The sequence below is a fragment of the Sarcophilus harrisii genome, chromosome 2, assembly GCF_902635505.1.
Source record: "Sarcophilus harrisii chromosome 2, mSarHar1.11, whole genome shotgun sequence".
Classification (NCBI taxonomy): Eukaryota; Metazoa; Chordata; class Mammalia; order Dasyuromorphia; family Dasyuridae; genus Sarcophilus; species Sarcophilus harrisii.
In genome coordinates, this window is record NC_045427.1 from 309,917,821 (window position 1) to 309,931,059 (window position 13,239).

The window sequence follows — 13,239 nt, forward strand, 5'->3', positions numbered from 1 at the left end:
GTGTGTGTATGTGTATTTTCATACCCAGACACCCCCCATGTACACACACCTACATGCATACACACATATATATGCATTTACACCTTATATGCACCTTATTTAACTCTTTCCTGATGTGAGTAGTTTTTCAGAACTACCAATCCTCCTCTGCCCTCTAATGCCTCTGTCAGTTCTTCTGCAACTCATTCATATAGCATTATAATGACTATTTTTACCTTTTCCTAGACAGTTTGACTTTTTAGACTCAGCTCTGCCTCAATCTTTCTTTTGAGTTACTCAATTATTGATGTCAATCTTAAACATATAACATACATTTTCATGTAAAAACACAATTTATTTTTTATTGAGTCCCTTGATATTAATTTTTTATGTTGGCTCTTGTATGTTACAAGTTTAGATTTGATTGAGACAAAGTCCTGAAAATCTGCAAGTTTACTGAATTCCAGTCTTTCTGTTCAATATTATGATTAATGATATTTGTGACCATAGGCCTAGTTATTTGGCTTGTTGATATGTATATTATTCTAGGGGCTGTGGTCTTTCTTTTCAAAGACCTAGAAATTCCCTTGTCTCTAAAACTACTCTGCCATTCTCCAATTGATAAATGGTCAAAGGATATGAACAGACAATTTTCAGATGATGAAATTGAAACTATTACCATCATATGAAAGAGTGTTCCAAATCACTATTGATCAGAGAAATGCAAATTAAGACAACTCTGAGATACCACTACATACCTGTAAGATTGGCTAAGATGACAGGAAAAAATAATGTCGAATGTTGGAGGGGATGCAGGAAAACTGGGACACTGATGCATTGTTGGTGGAGTTGTGAACGAATCCAACCATTCTGGAGAGTAATTTGGAATTATGCCCAAAAAGTTATCAAACTGTGCATACCCTTTGACCCAAGCAGTGTTTCTACTGGGCTTATACCCCAAAGAGATACAAAAGAAGGGAAAGGGACCAGTATGTGCTAAAATGTTTGTGGCAGCCCTGTTTGTAGTGGCTAGAAACTGGAAAATGAATGGATGCCCATCAATTGGAGAATGGTTGGGTAAAATTGTGGTATATATGAATGTTATGGAATATTATTGTTCTGTAAGAAATGACCAGCAGGATGAATACAGAGAGGTTTGGAGAGACTTACATGAACTGATGCTAAGTGAAATGAGCAGAACCAGGAGATCATTATATACATCAACATTGATACTGTATGAAGATGTATTCTCATGGAAGTGGATTTCTTTGACAAAGAGACCTAATTCAGTTTCAACTGATCAATGATAGACAGAAGCAGCTACACCCAAAGAAAGAACACTGGGAAATGAATGTAAACTGTTTGCATTTTTGTTTTTCTTCCCAGGTTATTTTTACCTTCTGAATCCAATTCTCCCTGTGCAACAAGAGAACTGTTTGGTTCTACACACATATATTGTATCTAGGATATATTGCAACATATTCAACATATATAGGACTGCTTGCCATCTAGGGGAGGGGATGGAGGGAGTGAGGGGAAAAATCGGAACAGAAGTGAGTGCAAGGGATAATGTTGTAAAAAATTACCCTGGCATGGGTTCTGTCAATAAAAAGTTATTATAATAAAAAAAATAAAAAAAAACTGCTCTATGATCTAAGGCTACAATCATCTTAAACTTCCTGGGTTGTGTGAAGGAAGAAAAGCAGTAAAGAAAAGGATGTGTATATATATGCACACATAGAGAACTGAAAATAGGGAAAAGATTCCTTTGCCTTGTGCAGTGATTCAGTGTCAGAAAAGTCAACATGCATCTATAGCACATACATTATCATGAGCCTTAAATAAACATAGTACTTTCTCTACTGCTGGGATTGAATTAAAAAAAATCATTCAATTAATGATCTATTTTTTTTTGTGTGTGGCTAACTGGCCCACACAATTGAGTAATAGAACATGTCATAATTTAGAATGAGAAAAACAACGAAATAGAAGACCCATGTTTCTGTAATGAAATAATTGTGATCTCTTGTAACAAATGTCACTGTATCTAGCTTTCAGTTGCTGAAACCATAGGCAATACAATCAATCATGAGGATACTAATTCTATCAAATCCTAAAGAACTAAGATTTAACATCATGAAATGTGCCACACACAGCCACTTCCTCCCTGGTTCTCCATAGCTCACCTGTGCCAGGTTGATATTACAAAGTTTCTGATATTTCCCAGACTGATAGGACCCCCAAGAATGTCCTTTAACTGTTCATGGCTGTCAGAGTATGATGTTGTCAGGGGTGAGACATAGATGGGGTAACCAATAGGCTGATCACATGATGAATTAATCATATTTCTGAGAGCTTGCTTTGCATTTTGGATGCTACCTCTTTCCGGATTACGGTTGCGTAAGAAAACTAGTTCCTGTTGTTGTCCTGCCCAAAGGCCACGAACACATTCTTTATTCACCTGTAAACATGGGAAAATTGTCTAAGAACCAAACATAGTTTTTCTCATAACTCCAAAAGATATCATAAGAAGAAACTATGAATATCAGTACACAAAGATAAATGAAGATAAATTAACCTATTTCCTTCACCATTATCATGTTGTTACTATTGTTAAATATTTAATGAGACTATACAAAACTTGTTCCAATTACTTCTGACATATATTAAAGTCAAGAATGATGGCTTTTTCTTTTCTATATTTAGTCCTTTAAACGATGCAAACCACAGAATGAAGCTGGGCTATCAGACATTTTTGAAAGAAACAGCTGCAAATAACTGATAGCATCTCAAACTACTCAAGTATGAATGTGGGAGTTAATTCTTCTGAAGAGTCTGGGAGCCATAAAAAAGAAAAGTGAAATCATTATGGTTCAAAAAGTCAAGAGGACTGAAGAACAAATGGCAAGTGAAACTTAATTACTATGAAGAAAAAGTTACGTTTTTGCTACCCAGGTATTACTGTTACTGTAGTAAAACTTCATAAGACAGATACTGCTCAGACTTCATGGTCAAGAGGGTAAGAGAGTGCCAAAATCTAACAAATCAATAATTAAACTCACTGAAATTAATAATGTCAAGGCTTTAAAAGTACATGAAAATTCAGAAATGAGACTAAATCAGTCAATATTAATGTTCAAAAGTACTGCCATATTTTGGAGCAATAGTATTCTATCCATAGAAAAGGGATAGAGTTTCATTTTTTTAAAAAGATATTCTGAGATGATTTATAAAGAGCTGACATGATCCCGATGAAACCTCCAGCCAGACTAGCCTCCAAGCTCATGAAACATTCTCAGTGATATAAATCAGTATAATCAGTAAATCAGGAACTTACTTTGATAACTCTGAAGCTCAGGTAGCGCTTATTGAGCATGATGATTTTGTATTCATTGGTTCCATCATCCATTACATGGCGTAGAGCAAGTAGGGATGGAGAGTTAGAGAGGACTGCACTTCTCCAAGCAGGGTCCCCTTCATGAGCTATTACCAGATTTTGTTCATGAGACATGATGGCTTCATAAAGAACAGTAGGGTCATCATATTCATCTGGAGAAGTAAAATGATCCTAAGCAAGGAAAACAACATTTATTCACTTTTTAAAGAAGAAAGAAAAGTGTTTAATGTAAAATTAAAAGTCTACATCTCTGGAATAAAAGTCCTTTAGAGTTGGCATAAAAGTAATATTCAACTTCCATTAATATACTTACTCAGAAATTAATCAATCTGAGGATTAACTCTGGAGCACTGGCTTTAATGTTAATGTGCCTTTGCTGTCTATCTAAGATAACTTCTTTTCCTTATATAACTGTGTTATGACTAATTTTATTACATGTTATATGACGCATTAGTTATGACAATTTTAACATATTTTGAATTTGATGTTTTCTCAAAGAGTATATGATTTTGCATATAAAAAAAACAAATGCTATGCAAATGATTTCTATTATATCATACATGCTTGTCATCTAAAAACAAATTTTTACTAGGTTTCTGTTGATTTTTTTTTTTTAATCAAATCCGGTTAGAATTTTCCCTTACAGATGCATAATTGACACATCAAATTCAAAAGCACTGGATGAGGGATCCAAATTTGGCAGTCTTCACTGAGAAGCTGCCTTAGGTGATCCATAAAGATTCTAGGATTTGTGAGGCTCAAGACCAGAAGATTAAAAAGAGAACAATAACAAGAGACTGTTCAAAAGTTTGTTCCTAACCTCAGATCTTCAGGAACAAAACTTCCTGGCTTCCTATATCTAGTTATAGGGCAATGGAAGCAGGTTCTGTTATGGCAGGAATATGAGGACCTCTTTCCTTTTCTTTGCTACATGTTGGACTACATGTTGAAATGGAAGGAGACAAATTGGCAGTCCTTTTCACAGCAACCCATGGACCATTCTTGACAATATTATAACTAAAGACAAATTACAAAGTCCATACAACTGTATAGAAATCCAAGAGGAAAAAGCTGAAATCAGTAATTGAGATGATAATGGAATTTTGGAATTTAGTAAGGAACTTCAGAGATTAGCCATTTTATTCTGTCTCATAGGATCACCTTTACAAAATTTCTGACTATAGGGTCATCTAATCTTTTAAAGTACTTGTTAAGTGCTGGGATTTTTTAAAAATGAAATAAACAGTCCCTACTCTCCAGAAGATCACAATCTTAGAGAAGACAATTAATGAGTATACAGCATGAATTTCAGTATATGTGCAGTTTAAATGTGACAATAAGAGCTAACCACAGCACTAGCATGGGATCTGACTAGGGTGGCAGCACCATTTTTTCCAATGACCTGCACAATTGTAGAATAAAATTGCTTGTTCAACAAATGTAACAAATAACTGACATGTAATGAATCTGCAGTTCAATAAAATTCCCAAATCTTTTTCGTGTGAGTTGCTATGCTTTAGTTTATCAAAAATATCCAGACACTGTCATCCACCATTTTAGCTCTCCTTAGGTTTGCAAATTTGATAAGCATGGCAATTTTGTCTTTCTCCAAATTAATGATGACAATGTTGAAAAGAAAAGGGTAAATACAAATCCCTGAGGCATTCCATGACAAACTTCTTTCCAAACTGACAATGAACCATTAATGACTGCTCTACAGGTTTATTTGAATCTAATTATACATATACTACTTTATAGATCTGCATTTTCTTTATTTGAACAGCATGTCAAATTGTAATGGCCAGAACCCTGAAACCAGGGTTCTTACAAGGTGTTAACTAAGAGGAATTGATGAGACAATAGTTATCTAGTTTAGCACGGTGATTAATAGTTCTCTAGTTCAGTATGACTGATTTAATCTTACAACAAATAATGGTTCCCTAGTGATATAATGGTTGGTTTATACTCAGTATACTGCATATAAACTGGGACAAACTCAGCTGGATACATACTCGGAGAAGACAAAAGACTGGAGGCAGGAGCCCAAGCTCTCAGAGCCAAGGAGAGACATTCATTCTATCTTCCATTTTTGTGGTGGCTGGAGGCTGGAGCACAAGCCTTCAGAATGAGACAGACTTCAAGACAGAGACCATCATGGTGGTTCTCCTGCCTCCCCCACAGAAACCAAGACACATTCTGGAGGATGTCAAGAAAGCTAGTCCAGGCCCCAGGCAAGGAAACTGGACTGGCAAGGGGACAATAATTTGGACTTTATCCCTGGCTATTTTCATGGTTATTATTCTGCTGAAATGAAGGCTAGTCCATATTGGTGAAGTTACAGCTTCCCTATACTATTTTCATATTCATATTACCAGTATGGGAAATTCTCAGGATTAGTGTCACTCCCCCAATGCAGATTCCAAGAGAATTGTTTGAACACAGAAAGACAAAATTACTTGTCTAAGACATCATATCCAAGATTTCCTGGCTCCAAGCCCATCACTCTCTAGTGATTATAGTATCCTGTTTCTAACAATCCAGTATATCTATCAAAAATAATCAATGAAGTTAGAAAGGTGTGTCCAGCTGTTCTAGATAAGCAATGGAGTGTTACTGTGGCTTTTGTTTATAGATATTCCCCTATTTTTTAAATAATGCATTATGGAATTTTGTCAGAAAATTGAAATTTACTGACCTATAATTTGCTGCTTCCAACCTTTTCCCTTTTTTTTTTTTGGAAAACTGGCTCAATTTATTTCCCTTTCTAGTGTTCTGAGCTAATGTTGTAGCATTCTAGTTCTCTTGTATGCTATAACCTTGGAAAGATCAGGAATCATATTTGCCACTTTTGCTAGCACAATAAAAAAGGTTGGATTCATAGGAGACCTGTGTTCAAGTCCTGCTTACACTAGTTCTGAGACCTTGAGCAGTTATTTTCCTCTCAGAGCTTCAATTTCTTCATCTGAAAAATGAAAGATAATATACTTCTACCATCTATAATCTACCATCTATCTATACATCTACAATAATACCATCTACCTCACATTCATGTTATGAAGAAAGTACTTTGGAAACTTAAAAACACTATGCAAGTGTGTATAATTAGTATTTACAGTCTCCCTGTCTCTTTTGAGGTGATTTCCCTCACAAAAGTTTAGTCTATGGGACACCAACTAGCATTTCTTTGATAACTGTTCTCCTAAAACCTGGTGTCCATGTCAAACCAATTCCAGCTTTCCTTTCTCTCACAGTGATGAATTTTAATATGGAATAGCAACAACTTTGACTTATTTCCACAAAAATTCTTCTTTCAGGGTGAGAATACGGTTCAGAAAAGGAACTTCTTTCATTGTTTCCACTGTCTTTTGAAGGCTAAAATTATCATTAAGGGAAGCCATGAAATTATTAGCTATTTGACTTTTGGCAGAGAAAGAGCTCTAACTTATGTTTATTTATTATTATTATTATTATTTTGCTGAGTCATTTGGGGTGAAGTGACTTGCCCAGGGTCACACAGCTAGGAAGTGTTAAGTGTCTGAGGTCATATTTGAACTAGGGTCCTCCTGACTTCAGGGCCGGTGCTCTATTCACAGTGCCACCTTGCTGCCCCTAACTGATGTTTAGATAAGAGAAATATTCCATCATTACAATTATCTTGCATTCATGGTCTGTTTCTCAAAAGCCTTTTATTTCTTCTTTCTGAAAAGTAGTGTGATGTAGTAGAAGTACTGCTCAACTCAGGAGAAATATGGGTTCAAACTCTGTCTCTTATACAAAGTTAAGTGGCTATGAGTAACAAGATAAGCTTTTTGACATTTTTTCTGTCTCCATAAAATTTTAAATAACAATAATTAAAAGATTTACCACCTACAGAGACAGAAGAATGTAGTAGAGATTTAGGCTACAGGTCAGGAAGCCCTGGGTACTAGTCTTGCCTTTGCCCCAGGCTGACAGTGTGATCTGGCATTATTACCTCCCTTTCCAGTGATTGCCAGGGAGATCCAAAACTGACTTGCAGAAAGGATGCCAATCTTGGGCAGCTAGGTGGCACAGTGGATAGAGCACCCCCTGAATAAGGAGGATTTGAGTTCAAATTTGACCTTAGACAATTAATACTTTCTGGGCAAGTCACTTAACCCCAATTGCCTCAGCAAGGAAGAAAAAAGAAAAAGGTGCAAATCTGTACAGAGGGAGCTACTCACCAGAAACTTCCAACGTTTATGAAATGACAGGTCAGGTTAAAAAAAAATACCCGCTATTGTAGACTGTAGAGAACATATTTAATTCAATAAATATTTGTTAAATTTCTATTTGTAAAACAATTTCTCTAAGTGGAAAGGAAACAAAACCCCAAAATAGTCTCTGCCCTCAGTGTGTTTACATTCTACAAAGGAAAACACATATACTCCAATATTTAGTAGAAGCATTTATAAGAGACAGAAATCAGGTAATTGGGATGAGGAAAGGGAATCAAATAAAATAGATAATGCATGTAAAGCACTTAATAAACCTTAACTATTAGTGATTGCTATTATTCTGTCTACAAGTATATAGTGTGATACAATTACAATACTGCTTCTGCTTCTTCACATAAATGAATTTTCTTGATATATAAAAACGTTGTATGTTCTACCCCTATCTTGAAGTCATAGCACTAAGACAATAAAAATAATATTAGAAACAAATCAGAGAACCTGGGTTCAAATACTGAGTGCCAAAAGTAAAAATGGACCTAATTAAAGGAAATAATCAGGGAAACTATATTTTGCTGAAAGCTAATAGCAAACAAATTTTACATCAAGTTTCTCTGATAAAAGCCTTATTTCTGATAGATAAGATGTGAAAATAAAGGCACCAGAAGTGACAGAAATGTGAAATAGATTGGGAGAGCACAATTGTAAAAGAATATTACAAAATTATATTGGTTCAATTTGCAGTATAAAGAAATTACATCAGAGACATCCATCACAATTTACAAAGGTTTACCATTTGTTAAGTGAAATAGTTCATGGGTTTATTAAGTAAAATAGCTCCTGGGCTCAACAAAATAGGGCTAGGCAAGGCAAAGTCATACTAATTGAGCAACTTGATTTAGGAGGGATGGGAATTTTTATAGCCCAGGGAAGATGGAGGAGTGGACAGGATCTAGGGAGTGACAAGGATGTATACTGGGATGTTAAGATAGTCTTAAAAGATGGCCTGGAAGGTCTAACAATGGAATCCCTCTTCACATCATTCTATGCAAACAGGATGGTCTGGAAGAAATGACCTGATAATAGTAACAGGATGGGCTCCCTAGCAAATACTTAAATAAGATGGTCCAGCCTATAAAGTGGGTGACTTCTCATCAAATATATGTTCTATAAGGATATTGTGAAATATTTGTGAATTGTGAAATTCATTTCAAATGCTTTTGTAAAGATAGACTAGATCTAAAGCATTCCTCTGATCTGAAAGCCTAATAACCTTGTTAAAAAAAAAAAGAAAATGAAGTTAGATGGCTTTGATTTTTGTCTTCATGACTACCCAATGAGTCTTAATGGGGCTTCAATGTGATTAACAATCCAAGCGCTAATTTAATGCTTTTATGATTGCTGATAGCTGTTTGTGGCAGGCTAGCATGGTAGCATTTGTGTAACTCAAAGAGGAAAAAGGCCTGCTGCTTTGGTACTGGCTAAAGTTCTGCCTCAGCTGTAGCTAAATTGTTATTAGCCTTTAACTCCTTCCCCCAGAATGACAGGTTCCAGGACCTTCCGATTCTAACTGCTCCCATTAGAGCTTATCTATAATTATCAGTATGACCCTGCCTTTAAAAAGTATTCTTGGGGCAGCTAGGTGACGCAGTGGATAGAGCACCAGCCCTCAAGTCAGCAGGATCTGAGTTCAAATCTGACCTCAGACACTTAACACTTATTAGCTTTGTGACCCTGGGCCAGTCACTTAGCCCCAATTGCCTCAGCAAAAAAAAAAAAAAAAAAAAAAAAAAAAAGTAAGTATTCTTGACTGTAAAGGGCTGAAATTATTGAATTCAATGTTGGACCGATACTCTATGGGCACATACTTGGAAAATGGTTCTTTCCACTGTCCGTACTGGCTCAATGATTGGTGTATAGAGGATTGTAGGAGGGACTAGGGGGTGGAGAAAAGCTAGCCAGGGACACACTCTCAGCGGTAGACAAGGGGGAAGGCAGTTGGGGAGAATCTGCTTCCATCCTGTTCAGTCCTGAGTCTAAGACCAAGAATAAAGATGGAATTTTGCTTATCTTGACTCTAGCTAATTCTGGGGCGTCCTGGGTGCTAGCATGGTCGTTACACTTGACGAGGGCAAAGGAGGGAAATGATCTTTGAAAAAGGGCCATTCCAGAGGCATTTTACCCTGTGGGACTGCAGTCTAAGTGAAAAGTGACTCTAAAATTTAGGGCTCCACAAAGCTCTATAAAGGCTCCATTGTATTTTCAATCTTTTCTGAATGTAATACTCATTTCATTCATACTGGAAAAACTTGGGACACACAGCCAAAGATGATTAGGATTTCAAGAAGCAGAGACTGAAAGAGGGTACTTAAGGCAGAGAGAAGCATGTGAGTAAAGATACAAGGGTCAAATTGTATAAGCACATGAGAGACAGATATTGAATACACCAATTTATTTGATGCGCAAGGAAGTAGAGAGACAAGGATGGATAAAAAGGTTGGTATTTTTAGTCAGAATCTTTAATGTCATGGTAAGGACTTTGGACTTAATCTATAAAGCATTAAGAAACAATGAAAATTTTACTAAAGGTAGAGAGTAAACTGCTCAAAGTAGTACTTCAGGAAGTGTGCACAGAATGAAGACAAGGAATCCAGTTGGGAGGCTACTGATAAAGAGTGCAGAGATGATAATACTAAGACATACTATGACTAAAATTTCTTTCCTTACTAATGGAAGTTAGCAATATGTTGTAAATTATTTCACAGGAATAATATAATCTGAAAATGAGTTTTGCATTTGGAGAATTTTGCTTTGTGTAAAAAAAAATTCTGCATCATATAGTAGCTATCTATAAAACAAACACTTGCTGGAAATTTTTACCTGCCAAATGTTTTAAACTAAACTACTAGTATTTTAATCATTTAAATCCAATTTTTGTTTCCTGGCTACAGGAATTAATTGGAGACATTTACCTAATCCTAAATGGATTTTGGGTTTAGAGAAGGGTCTCTAACTAGTATCCTTAAAAACAATGCACCATACTTCACAGAATTTTTTTTAATGATACCTTCATTTTAATAATGCTTTTAACAGAAACTAAAAAAAATTAACAACTTAATTACAACATTTAAACTATAGTCAAATCACTTAATGAGCAATTTAACCTTTATTCCAAAAGAATAATGGAGACATGATGATGGCTGAACTCAGCAGATGCATTTTAATGAGTCATATCACAGTTTTGATCAGATCTGATAACAACGTCAAGTTGAATTATTAGAAGTATCAGTACTTATTTGGGGATATATTCTTTAAATGATCTAGAGGTGTTTAAAAGCTTTATCTGGTCTCATAAGAGTGTTTTATTACTCTGTGTAGACTGTTAAAGAACTACTAACTCTATTCAAAGTAGTTTTTATTTTCACTAACATTTGCAATTCAATGAGTGGCTAAGCTCTAATACCCTGGAGAGGAGATTATATTGCATTAACCCAAGGGAGAAGGATTATGAAATAATGGATAGAGGGGAAAAAAAAACATGTATTAAACACTATAATCCAGGCCCTATGCTAAGTGCTGGGATACAAATACAAACAACTAATACAGTTTTTATGCTCAAATGAACTAGAGCAACATATCTAAAATTACCTTGATGCCAAATTATTCTTTTAAAATTCATCAACAGATCAATTTTCTTCTAATGTAAATAAGTCAAACATAAAAATATTAGAAACCCATAGAGGAGACCTCCTACTGTCCATCACAAAGAGATGAAGACTTCTCTTTCTCAAGAGAAAGTTTTTTAAAAATCATATTTCAATTAATTTAGACCAACCCATTCTATAAAAGTATTAGTGAAGTAAAAATAGTATACTGATATATCAGCTCTGGAAAGCAGACATAGTGAGTTTAACTTTAGACTAGGTTATGGCTAACTTAATTATCTCATTTTCTTACCTGATGAAGTTTAAGTGACATGCGGATTCCGGGGACTACCACTTTTCTTAGTAATTCCATGTCAGCAAAGATCCATTCATCTCTGATTGAAGAAATACGGAAGTCTCCCTTAAACAAGGCATGTAAGCCATACAGGAACGACTCCAAATTACTGTAATTATTGGAGAGAGAGAAAGTCATATATATATATATGTTTTTTTCCCCCTAATCCCTTCTATTATATCCATAGAAATTAAAAATTGGTTGTGTCTACAACTTAAAACAAACCAAGATGAGACTAAAAGAAAAAAGTATCAAACATAAATTAAAACAATGAAATTCTTTTTTTTCCTGTGTTTTATTTTTACAAATATATTTGTTTTAAATTACTTACATGGAAAGCAACAGAATGAAAGGTAAGTATATAGGAAAACATGTGGCAGCTAGGTGGCATGCCATCTAGAGTCAAGAAAACCAGAGTTCAAATCTAACATCAGACACTGACTAGCTGGATGACCTTGGGAAAGTCACTTAACTTATTTGATTCAGTTTTCTCATCTGTAAAGTGAGCTGGAGAAGGAAATGGTTAGCCACTCCAGTATCTTTGCCAAGATGACCCTAAATCATCATGAGGAACTGGACATGATCAAAACAACTGCAGAACAACAAAATATAGCAAGATGAATAAATGAAGGGTGAATTGAATCTGAGTAGGAAATAATTTTAACATGTAAAGCTTGGCTTCTCTGCTTGTAGTCCAAGGGTCTATAAGCTTTCTTGTCCATCCTAATATCCAATTGACTCACACTGAGTATGAAATCCAATTTTATGGGCTACTGATTTAAAAAAATCTTTAAAATTATTTCTTATTTAATCTTTACTACTTTCAAAGATCTAACTATTTACTAAATACCTACTTTCATTTTAGTAATTAAATATCACTGGAGACAGAAAGAAAAGTATGACAGTCTCAGCACTCAAAGAGCATGTACTCTAATAAGGGAAATGAGAAAAGAGAAGATAAAATAAATTCATAAAACTCTAATAAAAGTTACAATATGATCAAGTTGTACAAAAAGAGTCAGAGAGGCATCAGAAATTAAAGACTGGATGGGGATAGACTTTCTAGCTAAGAGGATGAGGGAAGTCTTCATAGAAGCTTTGAAAGAACAGAAAGACATTACAATACTATTTAAATTTGTAATACTTAAAAACAATTTCTCTGAAGGGTAATTTTAAAAATATTTAGCAGTTAGATGGCTTAGGCATTGGGGCCTAAAATCAAGAAAACTTGAATCCAAATACTTACTATCTAAACCTGAAGAAGTCAGTTAACCAATGTCTGCTTTAATTTCCTTAATTATAAAATGGCCATCATAATAACACCTACCTTCTAGAATTATTGTGAAGAACAAAAAAGATTTCTGTAAAGGATTTAGTACAATGCTCGGCACTTAGAAGGCACTTAATAAATGATTCTTACTTTATCTCTTTTTCCTCTCTCCTTTTGTCTCTCTCATTAATCATGAGGGAAAAGAAATCAATCGATGATAACATACAGAAAAACAACTTATTTTTTCTTCCTTAGAAGTAGAAAACAAATATTCAACTTGCTCAATTTTTAAATTAGGAAAAGGAATTATAAAACTGTTCTCAGCAAAAACAAAAAGTAAAAATATATTTCAGATCTAATAATTAGAAGTGGAGAAGATATAAAGAGGAAATAGGAAGGAA

General features: G+C 34.9%; 1 protein-coding gene across 9 annotated transcripts in view; it reads right to left on the reverse strand.

The window, feature by feature from the left end:
* The window catches only part of PCNX1 (pecanex 1), a 222,299-nt gene that overhangs the window by 18,200 nt on the left and 190,860 nt on the right, over positions 1 to 13,239 (reverse strand). For all 9 annotated transcript variants that reach the window (XM_031952602.1, XM_031952601.1, XM_031952600.1 and 6 more), the window contains 3 exons: positions 11,527 to 11,677; positions 3,317 to 3,547; positions 2,166 to 2,440 (listed from right to left, as the gene is read on the reverse strand). In XM_031952602.1, coding sequence (XP_031808462.1) covers positions 2,166 to 2,440; positions 3,317 to 3,547; positions 11,527 to 11,677 — 657 coding nt within the window. The remainder of the gene's footprint in view (positions 1 to 2,165; positions 2,441 to 3,316; positions 3,548 to 11,526; positions 11,678 to 13,239) is intronic.